The sequence below is a fragment of the Ostrea edulis genome, chromosome 3 (genome assembly GCF_947568905.1).
Source record: "Ostrea edulis chromosome 3, xbOstEdul1.1, whole genome shotgun sequence".
NCBI classification, from domain to species: domain Eukaryota; kingdom Metazoa; phylum Mollusca; class Bivalvia; order Ostreida; family Ostreidae; genus Ostrea; species Ostrea edulis.
Window position 1 is genome coordinate 50,774,275 of NC_079166.1, and position 26,587 is coordinate 50,800,861.

General features: G+C 34.6%; 1 protein-coding gene and 3 long non-coding RNA genes across 5 annotated transcripts in view; 1 reads left to right on the forward strand and 3 right to left on the reverse strand.

The window, feature by feature from the left end:
- Window positions 1-26,587, reverse strand: part of LOC125674155 (DNA mismatch repair protein Msh2-like) — a 243,605-nt gene that overhangs the window by 187,572 nt on the left and 29,446 nt on the right. Inside the window, exon 4 of one of the 2 annotated variants that reach the window (XM_056158092.1) lies at window positions 1,686-1,773. In XM_056158092.1, coding sequence (XP_056014067.1) covers window positions 1,686-1,773 — 88 coding nt within the window. The remainder of the gene's footprint in view (window positions 1-1,685; window positions 1,774-26,587) is intronic. The other variant, XM_056158093.1, reaches the window with a different exon arrangement.
- LOC125674162 (uncharacterized) lies at window positions 3,434-4,712 on the reverse strand. The gene is made up of 2 exons (XR_007370024.2): window positions 4,611-4,712; window positions 3,434-3,954 (listed from the first exon to the last, which is right to left on the reverse strand). It is a non-coding gene; the product is annotated as an uncharacterized LOC125674162 (long non-coding RNA).
- On the reverse strand, window positions 13,226-15,839 carry LOC125674163 (uncharacterized). The gene is made up of 2 exons (XR_007370025.2): window positions 14,446-15,839; window positions 13,226-14,038 (listed from the first exon to the last, which is right to left on the reverse strand). It is a non-coding gene; the product is annotated as an uncharacterized LOC125674163 (long non-coding RNA).
- On the forward strand, window positions 15,043-17,510 carry LOC125674165 (uncharacterized). Its single transcript, XR_008800971.1, has 2 exons — window positions 15,043-15,173; window positions 15,744-17,510. It is a non-coding gene; the product is annotated as an uncharacterized LOC125674165 (long non-coding RNA).

Genomic DNA, 26,587 nt, shown 5'->3' on the forward strand with positions numbered 1-26,587 from the left:
ATAGTGCGACACTGACTCAGATTTTGTCATGACTTACATGTACCAATGAAATTTCGCATCGAAAAATGATCAACCATCCTGCCTTTTATGAAGTATAGGCAGGCACTGGAAGTTAATGTAAATATATAGTATGTGCATGTATTTTTTATATATGTCCGGGTTGGGATTCCCGTGGGGTTTCGGGTTAGAATAGGTCCTCAGTACCCCCTTGCTTGTCGTAAGAGGGGACTTATAGGGGCGGTCCTTCGGATGAGACGGCAAAAACTGAGGTCCCGTGTTACAGCAGGTGTGGCATGATAAAGATCCCTTCCTGCTCGATGGCCATAAGCGCCGAACATATCCCTAAATTATGTAGCCCTTCACCGGCAGTGGTGACATCTCCATATGAGTGAAATATTTTCAAGAGGGACGTAAAATAATATTCAACCCATGTAGGGAGGGGGATTGTCAGTGAAATTCCAAACCTCACAAGCGTATTTCGCAATCACAACCATCAGATCCAAATCCAAATAAATAAATTAAAAAAAACCAGTAGTACAAGGAGAAAAAGAAATCGAAAAGTTAAGCCCCATTGGACTGAGAGTGGGCCTTTGCTAAGATTTAATTCGGGAGAAAACAATGTTTTGTACGTGGTGTATACAAAACACAGTAGAACATGAGCTTCTGATGTCATCTGTTGAAAAATAAAATAAGATATAATAATGTCAGTTGTTCTTTAACTATGGTCATCTGGATATCTATTTTCCTACAGTAGAACATGCTTGTACCTTGCAAATGACAAGTGGTCAAATTAGAAAAAACATTTTGGGCCATTAAAATATTGTTCGGGCTTGCAATATTTTTATACTGGGAGGCCCAAAGGGCCTGTGCTTCACAAAGTTTTTCGTGAAGACTGCCAGTGTACCAAGTTTGATGTCTGTCGAGCAAAGGGTTCTCAAGATATTGAATGGTCAGTATATTCCTATGCCCAGTTTGACCCTTGACCTTTGACCATATGACCTCAAAATCAATAGGGGTCATCTACTCCTTAGGATGTACCAGTGTGCCAAGTTTGATGTCTTTCAAGCAAAGGGTTCTCAAGATATTGAGCGGACATCATATTCCTATGTCCAGACTAGATTGACCCTTGACCTATTGAGCGGACAACATGTGGTCAACTGACCGACCAACCGACAGGTGCAAACCAATATGCCCCTCTTCTTTGAAGGGGGGGGGGGGGGGGGGCATAAAAACGGTGTGGCACTTCATTTGAACAAAATTCCTCTTTATCCAAGCATCCTTTGTGGCAAGTTTGGCTGAAATTAGCCCTATAGTTCTGGAGAAGAAGTCGAAAATGTTAAAAGTTTATTATGGACGGACAGATGGACGCCGAACAAAAAGTGATCAGAGAAGCTAACTTGAGCTTTCAGCTCACATGAGCTAAAAAAATCCAGGATGTGCGTAATGCAACAAGTCAAAATTGCCAAGTAATGACAAAGTAAAATCTTGGTTTGGTATAATTGTTGACCGTGTTACAGAGGTGATGTCCAAGCTATATAGAGTAACACTATAAAGAAATTTCACCTGGAGAAATAAAATGAAATGACCACATGGTACAAGTGGCAACTGAATAAAGGTGACTGCTGTGTTTGTGGAGGGGTATAAAAATTTCTTATTATTATACAGTAAAGAGCATTATCCCTTACCTGTACCTAAATATTTTATAACAGCAACTGTCTTGAAGACCTCCTTGGCAACAAACAATGCATCTTGTCCATGAACAGTGTAATATTCCTGCAAAAAGGAAGAAATAAACAATAGCACTGTTAGGCAGAGCATCCTCTTGTGATATAAAATATATAAAAAATCATTGTATACCAACATACCAAATATTACAGGCCTAGTCAAAAAAAATTATCATTTGACTTTTACATAAAAGGTCAAGGTCATCAAAAATAGCACGTGACACAATGTCTTTTAATTGTATACCATGCATATAACAAAGGCCTATGACAAAAGACAAATAGAAGTATGTCCATAGGACAGTGTGACATTTGTGATGCAATATGAAAATAAGGGACTCATGAGTCACCTTGGCTCATATTTAAAATTTCCTCTATATGTTTGCATGTAAAATTTTAATCCCCTACTGTGACCACAACCTACCCCGTGGGCCATGATTTTTACAAATTTAACATAAGGCCATCCTTAAAAATTGTATGTTTGCTGTAACGCAACTCAGATTTTTCAGTGTGGGTAGGTAGGTTGGGTTTTTTTGTGTTTTTGTTTTTGAAAACCACATAACTATATTTGATTTGTAAATGAGCAAAATTGCGATGAACAGTAAGACAACAGATTAAAGATTTCAAAACTAATAACTTTACTTCGAGAACTGAATTGAAGTCGAGTCTTCAATGCAGAATGTAAATAGATTGCGATAAACAGGTACTGGTATATATTTATATTTACATTCTGTTCTATATAACACTACCAAGTAGACAATGAGTTTATTGTCTCATAAATCACCATTCTCTCGCGCCATTGTGACGTCACTCAAGCTAGCTTTCAGCCGAAGGTTAAAATATAAACAAATTTTACCATTAATCAATAAAGAATTATTGATAAAACTTACTAAAATTTCTTTTATTTAGAAGATAATGTAAATAACACCTGTCTAGTTTAGGAGGGTAATGAGATGATAAAGCGATTGGCCCACATAGTATTTGTATGCATAAATGCCTTCACCTGCGTTTATGCCAAAAACCATGTGATCTAATCGCTTTTAATATAAACATTTAACCCACTCAAACAAGACAGTTATTCCTTATTTGTACCGTGATATATTATGTTTATTGTGTGTGTATTGTGGTTTATCGGTATAACATTTCATCCTTAGTAGTGATACTAAATCTCACTTTTACACACTAAAGTACACAAGACATGGACAACATTCAGACTTTGTAAATATATAGGTATATATAGGCAATATAAAAAGGGGTTGCTATTAATACTAGTGTAATTACTTGCCAGTCTTCAACAGATACTGAAATAAACCCTCATGAAAATATTTTGCTGAAAATTTGCTGAAAGATATCTGAAACAAATCTGAAACGTTGCTTACTGAAATTTTTCTTGCTGAATCAATGCTGAACATGTTTCAGCATATATGCTGAAACACCTTGAGCATTGCTGAAACATTTCTTAATTACTGAAACATTGCTTACTGAAATGTTTCTTGCTGAATCAATGCTGAAAATGTTTCAGTACATATGCTGAAACACCTTGAGCATTGCTGAAACATTTCTTAATTACTGAAACATTCAGACAAGTTGCTGAGACAGTCTGAAACATCAATTAAAATTGCTGAGTTCCATCTGAAACATTCAAATTGCTGAAACTGTCTGAAACTCTGCAATATTGCGACAACTTATCATGCTGAGAAAAGACAAATTCCTTGGAGATAAATTATTTAAACTATAATCATAATATATGACATGACAATGAAATCAACCCATAATGGACATTATATAATACAAAACAAATTAACTATGCCCATGTTTGTGTCTGTGTATACACTTTAACACTTCATCAAAAATATTAGTCTCGATCATCATGGTCATCACAGGCATCTATACTGTAGCAATTCTGTTGTAACAGTTTTTGGTACTTTTTGGAGTTGATCATTATTTAAGTCCATTTACTAAACAAGATATAGTTCCAATCATGGTCATCACAGGCAGATCTATTAGATTAATCTGCAACTATAATTCTGTTTTAACAGATTTTGGCACTCTACAGTGGGTTAATTCACAAATTTTCTGTTGTTGAACATGTTGAATGGAAGTTTCCTTAAAAAATAAAACTCAGCACAAGCCACTCCCTCCAGAATGTACAGTTCCGACTCCTTCCTCTTCCCAATTTATAAAGAGTCAGCCTGCTTATTATCTACTAAGAAGTTCTCCTAAGAATGACTTACTGAAAAAATATAATAACAATATATGAATATATTAATTAGAGGCTCCATAACAATACAATCACACAGTCCTACATTTCAAGCAAATTCTTGAGTATCTATTGCTGTATTACTCATGCTGTATATTTGATTTATAATCGTAATTCAGGTCTAATGACGTAATATTTCAATGTATGAATTCAAGAGCATTTTGTGTCATAGATATACTTAAACTGCTTAACCATAGTATATTTTTGCAATTGGAATCAAATACAAAACTGCATTAAGCATTTTTTGAATTTTTCAACCTACGAGACGTTGTGAAAGTATGGAAGAATGGCACTAGCAAGAGATTGCGAAATTGTGTTGAGAAAATTCGGGTCGTCGTAACTTTGTCGTTTTAGAATTACAACGTGTGTAATCCCTACTTGTTATAACTGTGGGCAGTGAAATTCAATTGTGCATTTAGCTTGAAATCTTTACACACTGTTACATAAGAAAACATGGGTGTCCTAGGTCTAACAAAAATCGTAACTTTAAAAAAATAAATCAAAAAAAATCGGCGACTTTCATTAGACAGTCACCTCTACTTCAAAATTGAAACCAAGTGCCATTTATTTATATGACTGTCATTTTCAATCATAATTTAAGCCTATATTATTTTGGTTTTGAAACTTACATGTTAAGTAAGGCAGAATCTTCTCACTGCACTGCCCCTCCGGCCTCCATCTTCTGTGTTTTCTTCTGATGTTGACGGAAGTTGTCAATCAATTACAAAGTATTAAAAAAATCGATAAAAAAAATTTATAGGAGAAATATTGGAATATATCCTTTATTTTAAGAGCTATAATACTTTTGACAATATTTTTTTTTAAATATTTGTAAACTGGTTCCCCGCTGATCGATGCTACCTACATACGAAATAGGCGAGGTCGATAAGGGTACCAGTTTAATATTCATCGCAGACGGAAGTATTGCACGCGGGAAAAATTTTGTTTGATCAACAGCCATGTATTGAAATCATAACGCCATCGTTGTATGAGTGGGTGAAGATGAATTTAATGCGATTCCACTCTCCTGTATAAAGGATCCAAGAAAAGATTTTAGTAAATACCTTGAGGGAGAATGCATAAGCATGAAAACCTCCAGATCTTGGTTTCCCTGGCCTGAATCTTCGACGCCATTTTGTTAGCAGTTCGAGGTATGAATTTTTGTGTTAATGTTAACCTAATAGTCCTATTAATTAAGTGCCTGTACTATGTAAAAATCAGAACTTTCGATCACATAAATTTGAAGCATTCCATGTTGAATTAATTAAGATCATGAATTTATATGAACTTCGATCATTATTTATAAGATTAAACACATTGTTAAGTTTACAATGTACATGTATGCTAGTATAATTTCAGATGGATTCAAGCAAATTAAGAAGTGGATTATCTTAAAAATTCGTTGGATACAGACAAGATCTATATGACAATCAGAATGATTACCTCATAGTGGACTATAAGGCCTACAACAGCTAGCTATTTCTAATCAGAGAGGTGGGAAGACCCGGTAGGATGTAATACCAAGTAAACAGTAAATGGAAATTTAAATTATAAAAAAGGTAGTGCCTGAAAAAGACAATTTAAGACTTGATATTTTGATTGAAAAATAAAAATTGAAATATATTTGTCTCGATTATTTTTTAAAGTATATTGCAGGATGAAAAGCTAGCATATCCTTGCTGAATAAGTGCTGTAACATTGCTGAATAGGTGGGGTATTATTGCTGAAACGGCACTGAATATTTGCTGAAACAGCACTGAATAATTGCTGAAACAGTACTTAATATTTGCTGAAACAGCACTGAATAATTGCTGAAACAGTGCTGAATAATTGCTGAAACAGTACTTAATATTTGCTGAAACAGTGCTGAATAATTTCTGAAACAGTGCTGAATAATTTCTGAAACAGTGCTGAATAATTGCTGAAACGGCACTGAATAATTGCTGAATATTTCTGAAACCTTGCTTACTTATAGTTTGAAAACTGTATGAAACATTGCTGAAATTTTGGCTGAAACATCACTCGCAATTGGCTGAAACACCAAGTCTGAAACATGCCTGGAATGTTCCAATTACAGGCATGTTTCAGACTTTTGTTTCAGACTTGATTCAGATAGACAATTCTGAAATGTTTCAGGAAAATTTCAGAAATGTTTCAGGAAAATTTCAGACTAAAATTTTCATGAGGGAAGTTATCTATATCTTTAAATGTTTAGAAGTCTTCCATTTTGAAAACCTGTGAATCGTGGTTCATACATGCCAACTTTGAAAAATCCCCATGGGGGATTTTGCGCTCGACGACCTTTTTTCAAAGCTCAAAATTCACGACATTTTAGCATGAAAATAAATATTTGTCTTTTTAAATAAAATATCAATCAAATCATTGTAAATGTATCATATATTAACACAACATCAAGTGTGTTTGACCATTAACTATATAAAAAAAAAACTTCGAAAGATATACATAAATATTTTATTAAAATCATCTATTCAGCAAAAAATCCTCTCCAACAACAAGTCACATACATATTATCAAATAATACTTAAAGGACACAACGCATGTTTCTAAACTTTTTCATTTTTTCAGCAAAATTAACTCTTTTTATGCCTAAAACTACTTTAAATGTGTTTAAAATGAAATATTTTGCGTAGTTTTCGAGTTTGAAAGTGATGAAATTCAAATCTTGCGATATGCATATTTTCTTTCGCTAGTTTACGCGCCATTTTGTGTGACGTCATATGCGCCCTCGGGTTTGAAAACATCTATTAGCCATTTCATAAACAGATTAGATTTAATCGACAAAAAACCAATTGTCACGTTAACGGATTGTAAATAATAATGCATTAAGATGTTTTGTGCCGTGCTCGGGTGTACTAGTTGTCGGTAGAAAGGATTTAGACTGAGTATTTTTCAATTTTTCGATGGAAGGTACGAGAAAAAAGACGTGGATAATTTTTTTGTTGGAGCAAGAACTTTACCTTAAAAAACACACCCAGTCACCTTTTCAAACATCGCTTGGACAGAGACCCTGATAAACTGCGAGAAAATGGATACATCGAAGCTATAAGCACTGGTAGGCCTATAGCATACATTCTGTTTTGTTCTTCAAATTCAATACACACTCGGATCAACTGACCTTCACCTTGTAACAACATATATCGACGATACAATGTAACTTCTACCAACTGGTAGATTTACAACAACAAAAAATAAAGATACAAAATAATTGAACTTTTAATTATACAAATAATAGAATATTGTATTTCCTAACTTTAAATTGAATTATAAAATTATTTCTTTATTGAACTCGTAGCATCTTGAGTGCGTCAGTAGGCTATAACGCCATGCTCCCACTTCGTACTTCCTAAAGACGTGCAGATCACAATTCAAAAATAGTAATAAGATTCCTTTATCAAAATAAAATAATGTGATTACCACTTTAAATTTGAATATTTTTATTGATTTGTGTGTGTGTTGTCTTTTTCTTTCTTTCCGAAATGCACGCGTGACAATAGCTTGGCATAGGGCCTAGTTGTCAACAATTTAACGTATCATAATTTGTCTAATCCAAAAATAAATAATGATTGCACTGTTTATTTTAGAAAAACAGCGCCAATTACAGATGTATAAAGGAATAACATCCCCAAATACACGCTTTACTCGCTATATTTGGGTATTTACATCGTTGATATGTGTGCACTGGTGGCGAACACATATAAAACTCGGACAATTTATCAACATCGATTTAAATGTTGCCCATGGTAAATTAATTAGGCCCCTAAAAGTTGAGTTTTTAATAATATCTCGCAGTACTAGTGTCATAATTTTTTATAGTATGAATTAAATGCAATTTCTCATATATTAAGATTCTTCATTTTTTCAGGACACATGGTTGGTAATATTCATGAAAACTAGCATAACTCCAGTACATTTGAAGTGTTAGTCAAGCATACTTTAGGAGAGGCAAGCAAAGTCTGGAAAATGCCATAAATGGTACCCAAAAAGTGCCTAAAATGGCACCCAGAGTGTACTTAAAATGGTACTTATGCTGTACCCAGTTTGTACCTAAAATGGCACCGGGTTTGTACCTAAAATTGTACCCATAAAGTACCTATAATGTACCTAAAATGTACCCAGTTTTGTAACTAAAAACTGTCGAAATTGGTAACCGGATTTTACCAATAATGTACCTGAATAGTACCTAAAATAGTAGCAGAATTGTACCTAAAATGTACCAGAAAAGTTTCTGAAATGGTACCTGGATTGTACCTGAAAAGTACCTAAAATGTACCTGGATTGTATCAATAATGTACCCATAATGTACCCTGAAAATGTATCAAAGAAATGTACCCAAAAGGTACCCCAAAATGGGAACAACAATGTTGAAAAAATTGTACCTAAAAGGTACCCCAAAAATTAAAACCTTAAAAAGTTGTACGGGAAAGAAAATGTACCCGAAAAAGTACCCGCCTCCAGCTATAAATATTTTTAAAGTCTGGTTCCAAAAAGGGTAGACTTTTGGGTACCCTTTAGGTACATTCTGGGTACCTTTTGGGTATTTTCCGGGTACTTTTTAGTGTACCCGAAGCGTACCCAAAGTGTGTACCCAAAGATATTGTACTCAGAAGGTACCCTAAAAATTGATACTTGGAAAGTTGGAAATAATAAGGTACCCAAAAGGTACCTCGGAAAATTTTAACTTAGACAGTTGCATGGGAAAGAACAATGTACCCGAAAAAGTACCCGTCTGCAGCTAGAAATATTTTCAAAGTCCGGTTCCAAAAAGGGTAGACTTTTAGGTACACTTTAGGTACATTCCAGGTACCTTTTGGGTACACTCCAGGTACTTTTAGGTGTACCTAAAGTGTACCCGTAAAGTACCCAAAGTGTACCCAAATTGTACCTGTAATGTATCCAAAATGTACCCAAAAGTGTACCCAACAAAGGTACCCAAAATGTACCTTTTTTCTGTAAGGGTAGGCACCTTTTAGGTACTTGGTGGCTGCATTAAAACGTCAAACGCATATCTGCTAGGCCTATAGTTTCAAATTGCAATTGGGACTGCTAGTCACCCAAGTCCTTACAGTGGCGTATCATTTTTAATTTTTGTCAAAGTCCGTTAAAACACTAATTGATCATATGGACACGCATGGTATGTAGAATCAGTGTGTGGGTTGGCAGCAACTGATGACCTCGGAGGTCAATGCACATTGGAGATGATGAGCAGGAATTGCTGTCACTGACGGTGTCAGGAAGACAAAATTGATTCATGATTAACATAATCTACTGATACGACAGGTTTATGAAGTATATTTAATCACATATACGCTATTGAATTTGTTCTTTTATTTTTCAATATATTTACCGTCAGATATACAGCATGTATTGCTTTAAATTGACGGTCACAGTAAACGTGACCATGGACTTGTCTACCATGTTTGATTTTTTTTTAAATCTCGATCTCGATCAAATAAAAAAAAAAAAGAACATTCAGAGTAGCCATAAAAAAAATTGAGTCACGGTGTTTTGAGTGGGTCAGTCGCGTTACAGCAAACATACAATTTTTTAAGGATGACCTAAATCTGCACTATGTCATAAAGCTGCCATGTAAATTTGAACTTGTCTGGACTAGCGCATGTGGTTCTCTCGAGAAGATTTATAAAGACTTTTTCCTAAATACTTTCATGTAAAACTTTGATTCCCAATTGTGGCCCCACTCTACCCACATGGGCTATGAATTTAACAAACTTGAATCTGCACGATGTGAGGAAGCTTCCATGTAAATTAGAACTTTTTTGGCCCAGTGATTCTGCATGGAGCAGAAGTCGAAGATGTAAAAAGTTTACAGACAGACAGACCGATGACGGACAAAAGGCGATCAGAAAAGCTCTCTTGAGCTTTCAGCTCAGGTGAGCTAACAACAGAAAGTTTTGATCAGAAACGCTCACATTATTGAGCCATGGGTTCAAGTGAGATATAAAAAAAAAAACAAGGATTATCGGTACCTTCTCATGGCATATTTTGCCCCATTCACAATGAAAAATAAGTTGAATTTTTTCATTTTCTGGAAAAAATCAAAATACTGAATCCTTTTTTCTTTAAAGAAAATTATGCAGATTAAGGATGTCCATAGGTGCGATTGAAGGGGGAGTATCTTCTACATGCCAAAATCTTTATTGCTTTTTAATGAAGAGGGAAAATAGCTGCACACTTTCTCATTCACCTTAAATTATGAATTAGAAGAGAAATGCAGATCTTTCACAATAGGGAATACACTTTGTTGTGTTAATTAGTATCAGGGTTTAAACCTTTCATGAACTTAGTCTGGTGTGGTGCTAGCCTTTATACAGGTAAATCTGAATTTTGTTGAAGTCATATCACAAATGTATACAATATAAAGAGAACCTTTGAAGTACTCTTGTCTATTGTTATTAAAGGACACATCGCATGTTTCTAAACGTTTTAATTTTTTCAGCAAAATTAATTCATTTCATGTCTAAAACTACTTTACATGTGTTTTAAATCAAACAGTTTGCATAGTTTTCGAGTTTGAAAGCGATGAAATTCAAATCTTGCGATATGCATATTTTCTTTGATATTTTACGCGCCATTATCTGTGACGTCATATGCGACCTCGAGCGAGAAGATTTGAAAACAGTTGTTAGCCATTTCATAAACAGATTAGATTTAATTGACAAACAAACAATTATCACATTAACGGCTTGTAAATAACACTGCATTAGGGTGTTTTGTGCCGTTTAAGGTAGCGATGGATAGCAACCACGTGATCAGTAAAAATTATGTATTTTCACGTGAAATCATTTTCCGGAATTCCTTACTCCGTCATAGAATAGTCGAAAAACAAAAAGGGGTTCCGAAAGTGTTTTGTTGCTGTGACTGACTCGCCTAGAGAAAATATGCACATACCACATAAGTATACGTCAATATCTGTAATAATGGTAGATCAAATGTTCCATCTGTGTGAATCTTTTTGCTAATCGAAATGTTAAACCAACCACCAATCCATGTACATAGATGCGCTACGTAAACAAAGTTGTTGGTTGATACATCGTAATGTCCGAGTGCAGAGCATGCGAGATTAAATACTGTTTATAGTCATTGAGAGGCTAAACAAAGTTTCTTGCAAGAAGAGGAAGTTGGTGGATGCATTCAACTTGGACAACGAAATCATAGTTTCGTATGGTGAGTGAAAAAAATGCCATAAATTTGTATTCAAAAGTTCAACTCACATTTCCTCTGCTATTTCACAACGCGATTTATAATAACATCTGTAAGTTTAAACACACAACATACAGTAGATGTATTATTTTGTATGTATATATGTATTCCATGTGTGCTTAAAATATAACTCCCACCTGTGCATGTGATTGTAAACGAACGGATGTCATGTAAATGTATACCACATTTGTAAACATGGGCTCTCACAACTCTTTTATGAAGAAAATATCGTTATGAAAATAACCGTTACGAAAATAACATACCTTGAACTACATGTATAAAAGTAATGAAAGACAAATATCTGTATAGACCTACTATCTAGGGGTATGAGGGAACCGGATAGAAAGTGGAGGGGGGAGGGGGGGGGGGGGGGGGGGGGGGGGGGCATGGCATGTGTTGAATTATGATTCCCTAAACTATAGTATACATATACTATTACTTTGAAATTTCAGTGACCTAAGAAATATATCAAACCTGCCCATACCGAAATGAGTTATAACTAAGTTATAACTAAAGTATAACTTAATTATACCTAGGCCTTGAGGTACAAAAAAGTTATAACTAAAAAGTAACTTTTCTGGACTTAACCATTTTCATGTATAACTAAAGTGTAACTTTTTGAACTTTGTCATTTTCATGTATAACTAAAATGTAACTTTTCTGGACTGTGTCATTTTCATGTATAACTAAAGTGTAACTTTTTGAACTTTGTCATTTTCATGTATAACTAAAATGTAACTTTTCTGGACTTAGCCATTTTCAAGCATATCCAATATTTATGTACCAGTTTTGGGACTTTGTCATTTGAGGGTGGGGGTTACCAATACTTTTTGACACTTTCATAGTAATTAACTGAATGTTAAAGACCTATCTCATGACCCTTTGGTCTGTGAAAATGTAGGTGGAGCCCAATCTAAACAGATGTTATTTACCTGGAGTGGCCAGGGTCTACCAAGGTGTTAATTGCTATATCCCATGACACTCTAAGAAATACAGACAAAACATGGTAGAAATCTACCTGTCCATGCTGTCTTGATATACACAGGACCTGTCTCAGGGACCTCTGCAGAGTTTCTGTGGTCATAGTGTTTGAATAATGGTTGTATTCCTACATGTAAGGGTAGATGACACACATTCTACACCCACCCCCTCTCTCTCAGTCATTGACTCAATGAATAATTTCTGTTATAAATATAGAGGTATAAAAAATTCATGACATAAATTATTTCAATAAGTTACAAGTTTTAGAAATTATTGTGCAAATTATTGTTTGATTTCTGATTGTGTAATTTATAATACATGTATATAAAGGGGGAAAAAATACTATTGAAATTCCAGTGTTCAGAGGTCTTTTTAAAAACAATTGAATTACAAGAAAATAGCAGTTGTGGACAGGTCAATGCTATCAAAACTCTGGTATACTGGGCTTCCTCAAGATCTAAAGAATGCCTGTAGATACTGGCTGTTATTGTTATCAAAACACCTCTCTGGGGTAGCTGGAGACCAGTGTCTGCAGATGTCCCTCCACCTGAGATCTATTGTTAAATGTTTGATTGACAGGCAGTTTACAATTTTGGGGCATTATCTTAAAATTGGGTCTTTAACTGGATTGACTTCTGTAAATTGTTTAGTGATTATTCACTTTCAAACACTTCAGTGAACTGTGTCATTTCTTATTTTGCCACAAAAAAGCTAGTCAGAGGGAAATTTCAATGTTGAATTTTTAAATCTTTTTCTTTTGGGGGGATGATTAAGGAATTGATTAGAAATTGCATGGAAAAATTACACAATCCAGGATCCTTACTTATAGAATAATAAATGCATTGTACGATCAATAAAACATTCTATATATTATATTTTTAATGAACTTTATACGCCGATACAACCCGTGAGAATTCAAAACACCATGTATGATGATTGTTGATCAATTACCACTAGGTGCTATTTATGGAGAATGGCAGGTCAAATTGTTTAATTGAAACGAATAATGAACTGAACACATGTATGAGATATGTCACAGTATTTATTAAAAATAAGTCCATATGGACTTCTGTTCCATGTTAAAAGAGACACTATTCATCAATTTAGGTATACATAGTCTATCAAAATCAAATTAAGGCATATATATAAAAACGTCTTTTCCAAAAAAGTATCAAAAAATATTTCTATATTCAAATCTCATTGGTAAATGTGACACAAAACAAGGTATGACTGTTAAATGATGTCTCTGTTCTGGACATTGAACATGTTCATGTTATATTCCTGTTCAATCCTGTTAGGAACTGTGAAAACAAAACAAAGTTTTTCATTTGTAGTCATGTCCTGTTACTTTAACAAAAGTTTCTAATCTCCCAATGAATGTTTCCTTGAATCGAATTATTTTGTTGTCTCAACCTGTTCGTCCACAAGTAGTCTTTTGAAGAAAACCACACGGACCTACTCTCCAGCTAAGGTCAAAAGGACTGCCTGTTCCTCAGATTTCAAAGGTCTTTTACATAGGCTCCAATAACAGCAACCCTGTCTGTTCCCTTTCACTGCTGTCAAACTTCAGAGCTTGGGACAACGTCAGTAGCTGCTGATGAACACAAACCGCAAATGCTATTTGGGTTTCAATATGTTGGATGCCATGGAAAAGGCATCTCAATTATCCATTACAATCCTCAAAATAGAAACAAGATGAGCACCAAAGTGGTCCAAGATCCTCAACTTTTTCTGTCAGGTGTAGGATCATATATCAAACTCTTTGTCTCATTCTGAATCTCCGTCAACATATATGATATGGTAAGAAAGCAGGTTCTTCAGCAACATCTTGAAGCAACTAAAAACAAAACAAATATTGTAAAAGTACATAAATAGCACAAATGTTTCTATATAATGTTCGGTGCAACATGTCATTTGATAGGCTATTATATATATCGATCATATAACCTATGATATCTATAAATCACAATGTGACTGATGACGTAAAAAAGAAATAAGTAAATAAATCTGCTTGACATTGCATTTAAACATTTTACAATTTGAAGTCATGTCTGAGGGGAAATAAAAATTCACAAATAAAATGTAATAAATAAAATAATGGCTACATGCCGGGCTTGTAACTTACGATTATGAATATTGGATCATTTACAAGCATCAGAATATAATGCATAAAACGAAATCTAGGAACTTGTTACCTTTCAACTACATCAACAGTTACGGTACACAATCGTAACGAAAACTAACCTGGTTAAATGATTTCTCATGAAAGGCATCGATAATCATAATGGCGACAGGGCCAGCAGTTTCACACGCCACACTTCCATTGTCGAAATTTTCTGATCAAATGTTGTCTTTTCCTTGTTGCATTCGCCAAAGGGATACTTTGAGTGTTGGATTAGACTTATCGGCATGGAAAACCTGGTAGCTACCACGTTTGTGAGGGTACATAGCTTCGGAGCAGTGACGAGTGTTTCGCTTTTATTTCAATCTTTGTTTTTAAAATGGCGCCTTCTTCGTTTACATCCGGAATAACCGGAAGTGTGCGAATCGGGTATTTACGTAAAAATAAAAATATGTTTGATTGTTCCTGATCAATTTCAGCAAAACTGATGAATAACTAAAAAAAATCTCACATATATACTTTACGATTTTTAATCATTTGAAGTCATAAAGGTTTTGAATTCCTTGATTCCGGTATTTCCTCTAATCGCTGATTGGTCAAATCGGCTCCGCTCTCCATTTTCAAACAAGATAGCGTCGGTTCAAGAAGGTGAAAGTTGAAAGGTTCTATTATTAGTTTGTTCAACGAACCATGTATGCCCTTATGGAGTGGATAGAGGAAGAAAAGGTCAGCATCATAACCATATCACGCATCAAAGATCCAAGAAAGGAGTTTTGCTAGTATAAAGTTGGGGATTTGGTGAAAGCCAGCTGCCATGGCTTTTCTGGCGTGCATCCCGCCAAGATCTTAGGTAGGCCTTTTCAAGCAAGTTTCTGTTTACAATATTTACACAAATTTTGTCAGAATGTATTAAGTTTATTTTAACTTGAGGATAATTAAAACTGCAGTTGGACTATACAGTCCTACATATTAGCCCTTCTTGATTCCCTCCATTTTGTTGACAAAATACATATTCTTATGTGGACAAACATTTTTAAATAATAAAAGTACGATTATGAAAATTTACATGATTTAGAAATAAGAAAATGTGTTTATAATAGTATAGAATTTCCCTTCCCTAATACTGAAAAAAATATTTACATCTTTAAGAAAATATTTGCTTGCCCTCTATAGGCCTCTCCCGACTAGGGATAAAAAGGGTCGAGTAGGAAAGTAGGGAGAAAATTCTTTTTTATTCACATGAAGTTAAAAAAGCTATAAATTAGATAAGAAAATTTCGGAATGAGTAATAAAAAAAATGTTAACTGGAGGTTAAAAAAGTTTTCGAGTCTTTTTTTTTAAATTTTTAATAATAATAATAAAGCTTTGAAATAAATGGATTATGATTTTCTTTTATCTTGGCTTCTTTTTCTTATTCTAGATGATGGAGCTGATGCCTGGTAGTGGGATCTACATTTATCCCAAAGATATACAAGCTTTATATAAGCCAAAAAAAAAAACAAGTGCAACTTTTCAGGAGGGGGAACCTAACTGGTGCAAATGAAAAGACCATTTTAAACACTATTCTTGGTAAGAGATTATAATCTAATTAATAAATTCTTTATATAACACTAATAACAAATTGTTTAACTTCGAATAAGAATAATCAGTCGCCCACATTTCTTTCAATTTGTGAAGATGTATTTAAAAGGTGAAAACAAAAAAACTTGTAATTTCTGACATCCATCTTTTAAATTGGAGAATCAATGACAGTTAGTTACTAGAGTATTTTCTTTTTTATTTAAAGACGATGCCGGGATTCAGAGGCCATTGTCAAGTTTTCGATGAGGACCAAGATTAGTTCCCAAGTCAGCCTCCAGAACATGAAACAGACCTAGCTTTTATACATTCAGTAATGTGATATATATATATATATATATATACAGTGGAACCCCGTTATTACGTTTTCCATTTTGTCACGATAAAATAACGTAATAACGGGGGCAACGTAATAAACGTTCCCAGTGAAATCCATTAAAAATATCATTTGGAAATTGTATATCGTCCGTTGGTACTCCGTGAAGGGGTGTGTGAATATATGTTTACTGTTTCTTTGTTTAAAAGACTATGATACTTTGTTTTATTTACATCTTATCTTTAATGTCCGTAATTCTTCATGTTCTTATCCCTTTTCTTTATTTCTGGTGTAGGATTCATAAGGATGTTTTGATAAACGTTGCTTTTCTGCATTCGTTTGGACCGCCATTTTGTTCAACTTTAAAACAATGCGTTCATGTAACTTTCTCTCAATAACTCGTTCCGGTTCGTATTCAACATTCGTATTAAAAAAAAATAACAAAACATTGTTTTTATTAAGTTCGTGAATTACACAATACACAACGCAATAAAAAAAAATCCCATCCAAAAAACAACAAAACTATAGACACAAAACGCACACGATACCCAACACTTACACACTTTTCTCACCAATGATAAACACGGAGAACAATTTAAGCGCAATCCACATAAAAAAAATATAATGATGCACGAAGATTTCATTTACAACGCTAAATGATGGCACTAAAATCACGTGCGCATCAGGGGATTTTAGAATATTCACAGAGGTAAATGCCATGCACGAATCGGCCGATAACACAAGACAGTTTGGTCGGTGTATGTATGGACGAGATTTACGAACACCTAAGCTGCATGTCCAAACAACGGACAATTTTTTAATTGAACACTTCCTTTAGTCACCTATGTCCAAGAAGTTACCCAAGCGGTTTTAACATTGCTACGATAAATCTTGTCTTTCATGTTTGGTACCAAAGCTGTCCGTAAATAGAGTTTTAATAGCGAAGGTAATCACACAATGCTGAACACGCAGGTAGTTGAGAAATTATTTCTTTGATTATCAAAATATGAAAAATGAAGTAACTTTCATAGAGTACAATTTCTAAATAAACATTATTTAATTGTTTATCACTGGCTTCGATACGGGGTATTCACCTGTATTGATGTCGCTAGATCTATCGAAGCGTGATCAGTCAAGCGTCTCTAATCCCCAAACAGACCAGGAAATTTACGTGGTGACTGCCTCAGGCAGTCAAGGTGTGAATGGCTTATTATTTTGAGAATCACTATTGAATAAATAGGGGTTTATTACGTTTTCGTCGGAATTTTTACAACGTAATACCGAGTCCCGGCATCTTAGGACAACGTAATAACGAGGTCTATTTTATATAGGTTTGTTAAGAAATGGTTTTGTGCTTTGAAATTCCAACGTAATATGCGGACTAACGTATTAAAGGGGGAACGTAATAACGGGGTTCCACTGTATATATATATATATATATATATATATATATATATATATATATACATATATATGGGATTCCCTTCATAAGGGATTGTCCAATTTTTAATGTGATAATATGTACAAAGAGTTAGTGATGAATATTTTATTTATATTTTTGTGCCAAACTTTATAAATGATTGATTGTTTGATGTTTTCCGCCACGCTCAACAATTTTTCAGTTATCTGGTGGCACCCAGTTTTTATTGGTGGAAGAGAGAACCCAGATACATTTGTACCTTGGAAGAGACCACCGACCTTCCGAAAGTAAACTGGGAAACTTTCTCACTTACCGGCGCGAGCGGGATTCGAACCCGCGCCGACAGAGGTGAGAGGCCATGTGATTTGGAGCGCGATGCTCTAACCACTCGGCCACCTTTATAAATGAAATTAATATACCAATAATAGTCGCTGTTTATAATCGGTAATGTCTTATTATCCCCATCTTTTTTGTAACTTTTCCATAACTTTTGTCGGGTATAACTTTTTTGTAACTTTTCCATAACTTTTGTCGGGTATAACTTTTATGTAACTTTCTCCATAACTTTTGTTGGGTATAACTTTTTTGTAACTTTTCCATAACTTTTGTCGGGTATAACTTTTTTGTAACTTTTCCATAACTTTTGTCGGGTATAACTTTTATGTAACTTTCTCCATAACTTTTGTTGGGTATAACTTTTTTGTAACTTTTCCATAACTTTTGTCAGGTATAACTTTTTTGTAACTTTTCCATAAATTTTGTCAGGTATAACTTTTTTGTAACTTTTCCACAATTTTTGTTGGGTATAACTTTTTTGTAACTTTTCCATAACTTAAGTATAACTTTTTGATAACTTTTGTGAAGTATAACTTTTTTGAAGTACAGTGGAACCCCGTTATTACGTTCCCCCTTTATTACGTTAGTCCGCATATTACGTTGGAATTTCAAAGCACAAAACCATTTCTTAACAAACCTATATAAAATAGACCTCGTTATTACGTTGTCCTAAAATGCCAGGACTCGGTATTACGTTGTAATAATTCAGACAAAAACGTAATAAACCCCTAATTATTCAATAGTGATTCTCAAAATAATAAGTCATTCACACCTTGACTGCCTGAGGCAGTCACCACGTAAATTTCCTGGTCTGTTTGGGGATTAGAGACGCTTGACTGATCACGCTTCATAGATCTAGCGACATCAATACAGGTGAATACTCCGTATAGAAGCCAGTGATAAACAATTAAATAATGTTTATTTAGAAATTGTACTCTATGAAATTTACTTCATTTTTCATATTTTGATAATCAAAGAAATAATTTCTCAACCACCTGCGTGTTCAGCATAGTGTGATTACCTTCGCTATTAAAACTCTATTCACGGACAGCTTTGGTACCAAACAAGAAAGACAAAATTTATCGTAGCAATGTTACAACCGCTTGGGTAACTGCTTGGACATAGGTGACTAAAGGTGTTCAATTAAAAAAATTGTTCGTCGTTTGGACATGCAGTTTGGGTGTTCGTAAATCTCGTCCATACATACACCAATCTATCGGCCGATTTGTGCACGGCATTTACCTCAGTGAATATTTTAAAATCCCTTGATGCGCACGTGATTTTAGTGCCATCATTTAGCATTATAAATGAAATCTTCGTGCATCATTATATTTTTTTTTTATGTGGATTGCGCTTAAATTGTTCTCCGTGCATGTTTATCGTTGGTGAGAAGTGTGCAAGTGTTGGGTATCGTGTGCGTTTTGTGTCTATAGTTTTGTTGTTTTTTGGGTGGGATTTTTTTTTATTGTGTTGTGTATTGTGTAATTAGAGAACTTAATAAAAACGATGTTTTGTTATTTTTTAATACGAATGTTGAATACGAACCGGAACGAGTTATTAAGAGAAATTTACATGAACGCATTGTTTTAAAGTTGAACAAAATGGCGGTCCAAACGAATGCAGAAAAAGCAACGTTTATCAAAACATCCTTATGTATCCTACACCGAAATAAAGAAAAGGGATAAGAACATGAAGAATTACGGACATTAAAGATAAGATGTAAATAAAACAAAGTACCATAGTCTTTTAAACAAAGAAACAGTAATAAAAGATATATTCACACACCCCTTCACGGAGTACCAACGGACGATATACAATTTCCAAATGATATTTTTAATGGATTTAACTGGGAACGTTTATTACGTTGCCCCCGGTATTACGTTATTTTATCGTGACAAAATGGAAAACGTAATAACGGGGTTCCACTGTATAACTTTTTGATAACTTTTATGCACTTGTTGTATTCATGTTGAAATAAAAGATGATAACTTATACATGAGTATAACTTTTTTGTACCCGAGTTATAAGTAAAGTATAACTTTATTTGAAGAAGTGGTTCCAAACTCCGATAACTTAGTTATAACTTTTTTGTAACTTTTCTTAGTTACAAAGTTATAACTTAGTTATAGTTTTTTTCCGTATGGGTGAGGTTTCGTGTTTCACACAAACATGTAGGTTGGCAAAACCTTTTTAAAAATAATGTAAATTAATCACAAGTCTGCATATGCCCTCTCATAGGCAAATGTATGCACTGTATGTATAAATAAGATATGTATACTACACGTATGCCCTTTTCTTGACCCACATTTTGTAAATAAAACAGATATGATAAGTCTATGGCAGTTTATGAAAACATATATACATGTCATCTCATATTGCAATTTATAATTTTGAAACATCAGTATTTAAATTTTCCCTGAATATGTGTTGAGACACAATTTTAAAATTCACATTGTCTGACGCAGTCTAATTACTCAATGGTATAATATAGACCTAACTGTGCAAATATCAATTATGATGATCTTTTTTCTAGGCATCAACCTGAGGAACAAGGGAGGTTAGATAGGACCAGTGCAGGTTGAAGTGGATTTCGAGTCAACAAGTATAACAGCAAGAGAGGTACTACATTTTCTTTTGATAAACATTTGTAAATACAATTCTGAGTATATCAGATATTCATCTTTTTTGCTATATTTAAATATATTTATCTATATTTTGAACAGGTACTCCATATACAGTGATGATGACATATCCCCTGGACCCCCACAACTCCCAAATTTAAAAATCTTTGATCAAGTTCCAAAGATGAAAGAATTACTGCAAAATTTGGGACTTGGATGAAAAACATTAATTCACTTATATGAGCTCAGAGCAGTGGATGTTGTACAACATACTTTAAACTAAATTGTGAATTTAAGGGAAAACAAGTACATGTACTCGTGTATTACATGTACATTATAACCTTTTGAAAGACAATAATATTGCATAGATGTAAAGGAAATTTCAATGTTGATTATTCTTTCTTAGATATATTAGTAAAAAATGTGCACATGATAGAATATCAATTTTATAACTTCAATCAATGTGTTTGAATTTTCCTTGTAATTCAAAATTTAGTTGAAACATACATCATTGATACATTAATGTATATCAAATTTTTAGAAAAGTTTCATAATGGAACTAATTCACCCCCCCCCCCCTCCCCTATAAACAGGGTTCGAAATTAACTCATGTCCGTAAGTCCAAGACTAGTAAAAAACGTGTCGGACTAGTGAACTCTCTATAGCACTAGTCCATACGGACTAGTGAAAATCCGGAAATCAATCTTCAATGTGGTAAAGATTTTTAGGAGGATTTGTCTGAGTCTCTTAGATGTTTGAACTTATGGTTGATTACCTGCATGGTCAAGTGTTTGCATGACTATGACATCCTGATCTTCCAAACACATGGAGTGCGTTCGAGACCGCCGTTCTTCGAACGTGCACAAATTGTCAAATTCCTGACGATTCCGAACGCCGAGTACACATCACGAGAACATATTCTAGGTGCAAGAATTGCAAGTAGTGTGGTCTGAAAACATGCACGTTTGTGTGCACATGTTCTCGTCATTCGCGACTCTAACACAGTAGTTCATAACACTATAGCTCATGACTTGGTCAATCGAGTGAATTTTATCGACTTTATTGATAAAATTTCGAACTCCTGTGACTCTAAAATCTGAGCACCAAAAGAACAGGAACATCGATCTCGAACGTACTTATGGACGTTTATAAAAGGATTAACTCGGAGGTTAATATTGTATGCTTCTGAAGATTTTGAATGCGAAATAAAATATGTTGGTCTCTTTTTCCTCTGTAGGTGTCAGAAATTGAATTGTTTGCAACTGTGATGTGTTTGGTTTGATTTAAATGAAGATCATTTTATGATATACTGGACGGACTAGTGAAATGCTTTGCGGACTAGTGAACATCAACAGTGACTAGTCCGTTCGGACTAGTGCTTGAAAAAGTTAATTTCGAACCCTGATAAATACAGTGAACATAGACCTTCACCTGGGGAAAACTACAGTTAGTTAATGCAATATACATGTACATGCATTCTCAGTTATCCAATAGTGAGTTTTTGGTTCATTGTGAAACTACAATTAGAAATCTTAAACTTATGAAAGACACACCTATCTCAGGCTATCTGTGAGGGCAAGATGACTCAGATGGACTTACATGTAGTGATCCATGGGCAGTCCATGGGTCTCTTTCCATTGATATTAATTATTTATTGAAATATGAAATGGTTATTTAAACATATTTGGTGTATTATACTGTATAGTGATATAAATTTCTATCAAAAAATATGTATAGGTAATAGATTTGGTCCAGTTATTACAAGAAATTGTATGAAAAATAACTAAATATTTAGGCAATCATTGTGAGTGCGAAAAGGTCAACTGCAATAGCACACACTATATATCATTCTTAAATGGCTCATAGAAACTTCTAGTATTGTGAGTTTGAATGCTCAATGTGGTAATTTGGGAATGCTTAATCATTCAAGGTCAATAGTTTATCTCTGCTGACTGTATCTCTTAAAATTCATTTCTAGAAGGGAGGGGGTAGGGTTACAAAATCTGACATAGTCATACATGCCAACTTTCCCGATTTGTGCGGGATTCTCCCGATTTGAAGCGCAAATCCCGATATCCCGATCGGGATTGCAAAAATACCCCGAAATCCCGATTTTCTAAAAATATCTCCCATTTTACGACAACAAACCCCCATTTCCAACCGGAATTTGAAATCCCGCGTCATTTCTGAACTGGCCAATCAGAAATCGGGACAATAGTCAGCCATTGCTGTTTACCTGTGTCGCATGGTATCGGGGTGATGTAATTTACCTGGTCCGCCTGTGTCGGGGTGCTTATTGGACAGTGCGAAGCATGTTTTGATAGTAATTAATCGGGAAGACGGATTTCAAATTGACATATCCTTTACACAAACGTGAATGGCAATGATAATAGTGTCACCACCAAACAATCGGACATTCCCGATTTTTGCCTCTCGCTGACAGCATCCAAAATATGCAATATTAAAGGTACGTAAAATATATGTTTTTCCAACTATAATAATATAGGCTATCCGAATCTATCTGTCTATAGCGATGTATTACATAGTCTATATAATGTAGTATTCATTAGACTTTGTGATGCGTAATTTGCACAAGTCTGTATTGAATTTTATATTTGCAAGTAGCCTTATTTTACAAGTAAAAACGTATATTTTGATGTGTTTTTTTCCTGGTAATTATTTCAGATGTCATGGGTGCAAAGGTTTTGTTCGCAAACTTCATAGCAGGGCAGATCACTCCTTTTCTGGTTGCAATGCAGATTGTTCCACCAGACTCTGCAAGCCCATGAAATTGTTTACAGACAAGCAAGATCGCCTTTGTAGTCGTACCTAAATGCATGTGCTTTAATGAAAATTTTGATATATAGACCAGACAATGTGTATATGGTGTAAAAGGATGCAACTTTGAGTATTATTTGATAATATGTATGTGACTTGTTGGAGAGGATTTTTTGCTGAATAGATGATTTTAATAAAATACTTATTTATATCTTTCAAAGTTTTTTTATTATATAGTTTTGTTAAAGTTAATGGTCAAACACACTTGATGTATGATACATGTATAATGATTAGATTGATATTTTATTTGAAAAGACAAATATTTATTTTCATGGTAAAATGTCGTGAATTTTGAGCGTTGAAAAAAGGTCGTCGCGCGCAAAATCCCCCATGGGGATTTTCAAAAGTTGGCATGTATGCATAGTTTCAGATTAAACCTCATTTGGTATATATTTTTCTATTCAACATTTTAGATACTACTTGACTTATTGTAAAAATGAAATAAAATCAGAAATTTTATGAGCAGAATTTTGTTGTTGTCAGAAAATGTATGCCTGATAGTATTTGAGAAACGCCATATTTAGGGTAAATTTGCCCAATTACCAAGTCGAATCATCCCAATGTTTTCTTTCGATGCATTTTGAATTTCCAATCAATGTTGATTTTTTATCTGTTTGTGTTTAATTTACATAACTATATATGACAAACAATATTTCTGGTGTCAATAAATTTTTTATTGGCTTCTGTGTTAATTTGCTCAATTTTGGCATTTTTTGCCTTTTGGGGCTGCAAAAGAGGGGATTTCAATCTCGCTTTCCTCGAAAATTAATCTGATTACTTTTGTTGATTTTTTGATATGTTTTAGGATAAAGTCAAAATGTTAAAATAAATAAAATTGAAAAAAATTCAATGAGCGGTTTTTTTGGGGCTAGCTATCAATAGCTACCTTAAAGGTGTATTTGCTGTCAGTAAAGAGGATTTGGAGTGTTTTTTTCAATTTTCAAAGGAAGGTATGAGGGACAAGACATGAATATTTTTTGTCAGCACAACGACTTTGCCATAAAAAACCCAGTAGAATTTGTTGTACTTTTTCAAACAAGCACTTGGACAAAGACATAAATAAACTGTGATAAAATGGCTCTATCGAAGCTACGCACTGTTACATATAGGCCTACAACATATGCTTTCCGTTCTGCTCTCAAATTCAATAAACACTCGCAACAACTGACTATCACCTTGTAACAACATATAGGCAGAACTTGTGCTAGCAGTGTCTACCAACTGGTAGTTTTAAAAAAGAAATTTAGAGATAAAAGATAATTGAACTTTCAATTATAAATAATAAACAAGAGGCCCAGGGGCCTTATAGGTCACCTGAGTATCATGTAACAACCTTCCAATGTTTGAATTAGGTTTGTGTTTAAATATAAGAATTTTACTTTTGGATGGAAGAAACATTGAATAGCTATGTGGTCAGCCCCGCCTTTGCACCAGAACCCCTGACCCAGGGGCCATAAATTTCAGTTTTGAAAGAAGCATCCTTGATCATCATTATCATACTATTAGTTTGTCTACTTAATACCCAGCAGCAGAGGAGAAGATTTTCAAAGAAATAAAATGCATTTTCACTATATGATCAATAGGGTCCCACCCTAATACCAGAACCCCTGACCCAGGGGCCATAAATTTCACAATTTTGAAAGAGGCATCCTTGCTCATCATAATCATGCTATTGGTTTGTCTACTTAATACCCAAGGACAGAGAAGAAGATTTTCAAAGAAATAATGCATTTTCACTATATGACTTATAGAGCCCCACCCTAGCACCAGAACCCCTGATCCAGGGGCCATGAATTTCACAATTTTTAACAAGAGGTACTGTGAGCAATGCTCACTAAGAATACCCCCCGCTTACCCCAATCTCCCAAAGGGTGTTGGTAATAGGTATAAACTACCTCTTTTCTGAGTGTTGCTACTTTGATGTCCAGTGCGCATGACCTTTGACCTTTTGACCCCAAAGTCGATAGGGAACATCTTCATCCCATGGGTAGTCCATATGTATGATATGGTGACTGTAGGTGGAAAGGATAACGCTTTAGAGCCCGGAAACCCTATTGCTACTCCGATGTCCAGTGTGCTTGACCTTTGGACCCCAAAATCGATAGGGAACATCTTCATCCCATGGGTAGTCCATATATATGATATGGTGACGGTAGGTGGAAAGGATAATGCTTTAGAGCCCGGAAACCATTGCGTCTACAGACGGACGGACGGACGGACAACTCGATTCCAGTATACCCCCCCCACACCTATTTAAGGGGGGTATAAAGAGGCATCCTTGCTCATCATTACCATGCTATTAGTTTGTCTACTTAATACCCAGAGACAGAGAAGATTTTCAAAGAATTTCTACATTTTCACTATATGACCAATAGAGCCCCACCCTAACACAAGAACCCCTGCCCCAGGGGCCATGAATTTCACAATTTTGGTAGAGGGCTCAATGCTCATTATAATTATGCCCACAGTTTGGCTTCTTGATGTCCTGGAGTAAAGAAGAAGATTTTTTTTAAATTACACTCATTTTGATGGTTTTTGCCATTTTCACTATATGACCAATAGAGCCCCACCCTAACACAAGAACCCCTGCCCCAGGGGCCATGAATTTCACAATTTTGGTAGAGGGCTCAATGCTCATTATAATTATGCCCACAGTTTGGCTTCTTGATGTCCAGGAGTAAAGAAGAAGATTTTTTAAAATTACACTCATTTTGATGGTTTTTGCCCCACCCCTCAGGCCCCAGGGGGGCAGGGACAACGAATTTCATAATTTTTGTTCCCCTTCACCCACAGATGCTATATGCCAAAATTGGTTGAAATTGGTTCAGGGGTTTCAGAGAAGAAGCTGAAAATGTTCAAATGTTAACGCACGACGCACGATGAACGACGACGGACAAAAACAGATAGCAATAGGTCACCTGAATGAATTCAGGTGACCTAAAAAAAATATGATATTTCCCAACTTTGAATTGAATTATAATGCTTTCATTTTTTTTTTAAGGAACGTGTACGTAACAACAACAGTACGCCGCGCTCCCACTTCCTAAGTAACAACGTGTAGGTAACAAAAAATAATGATTAATAAAATTGCTTGAATAAAATAATTTAAAAGTATTGTGATTTTCACTTTAAGTTTGATCATTTTTTTTTTTTTT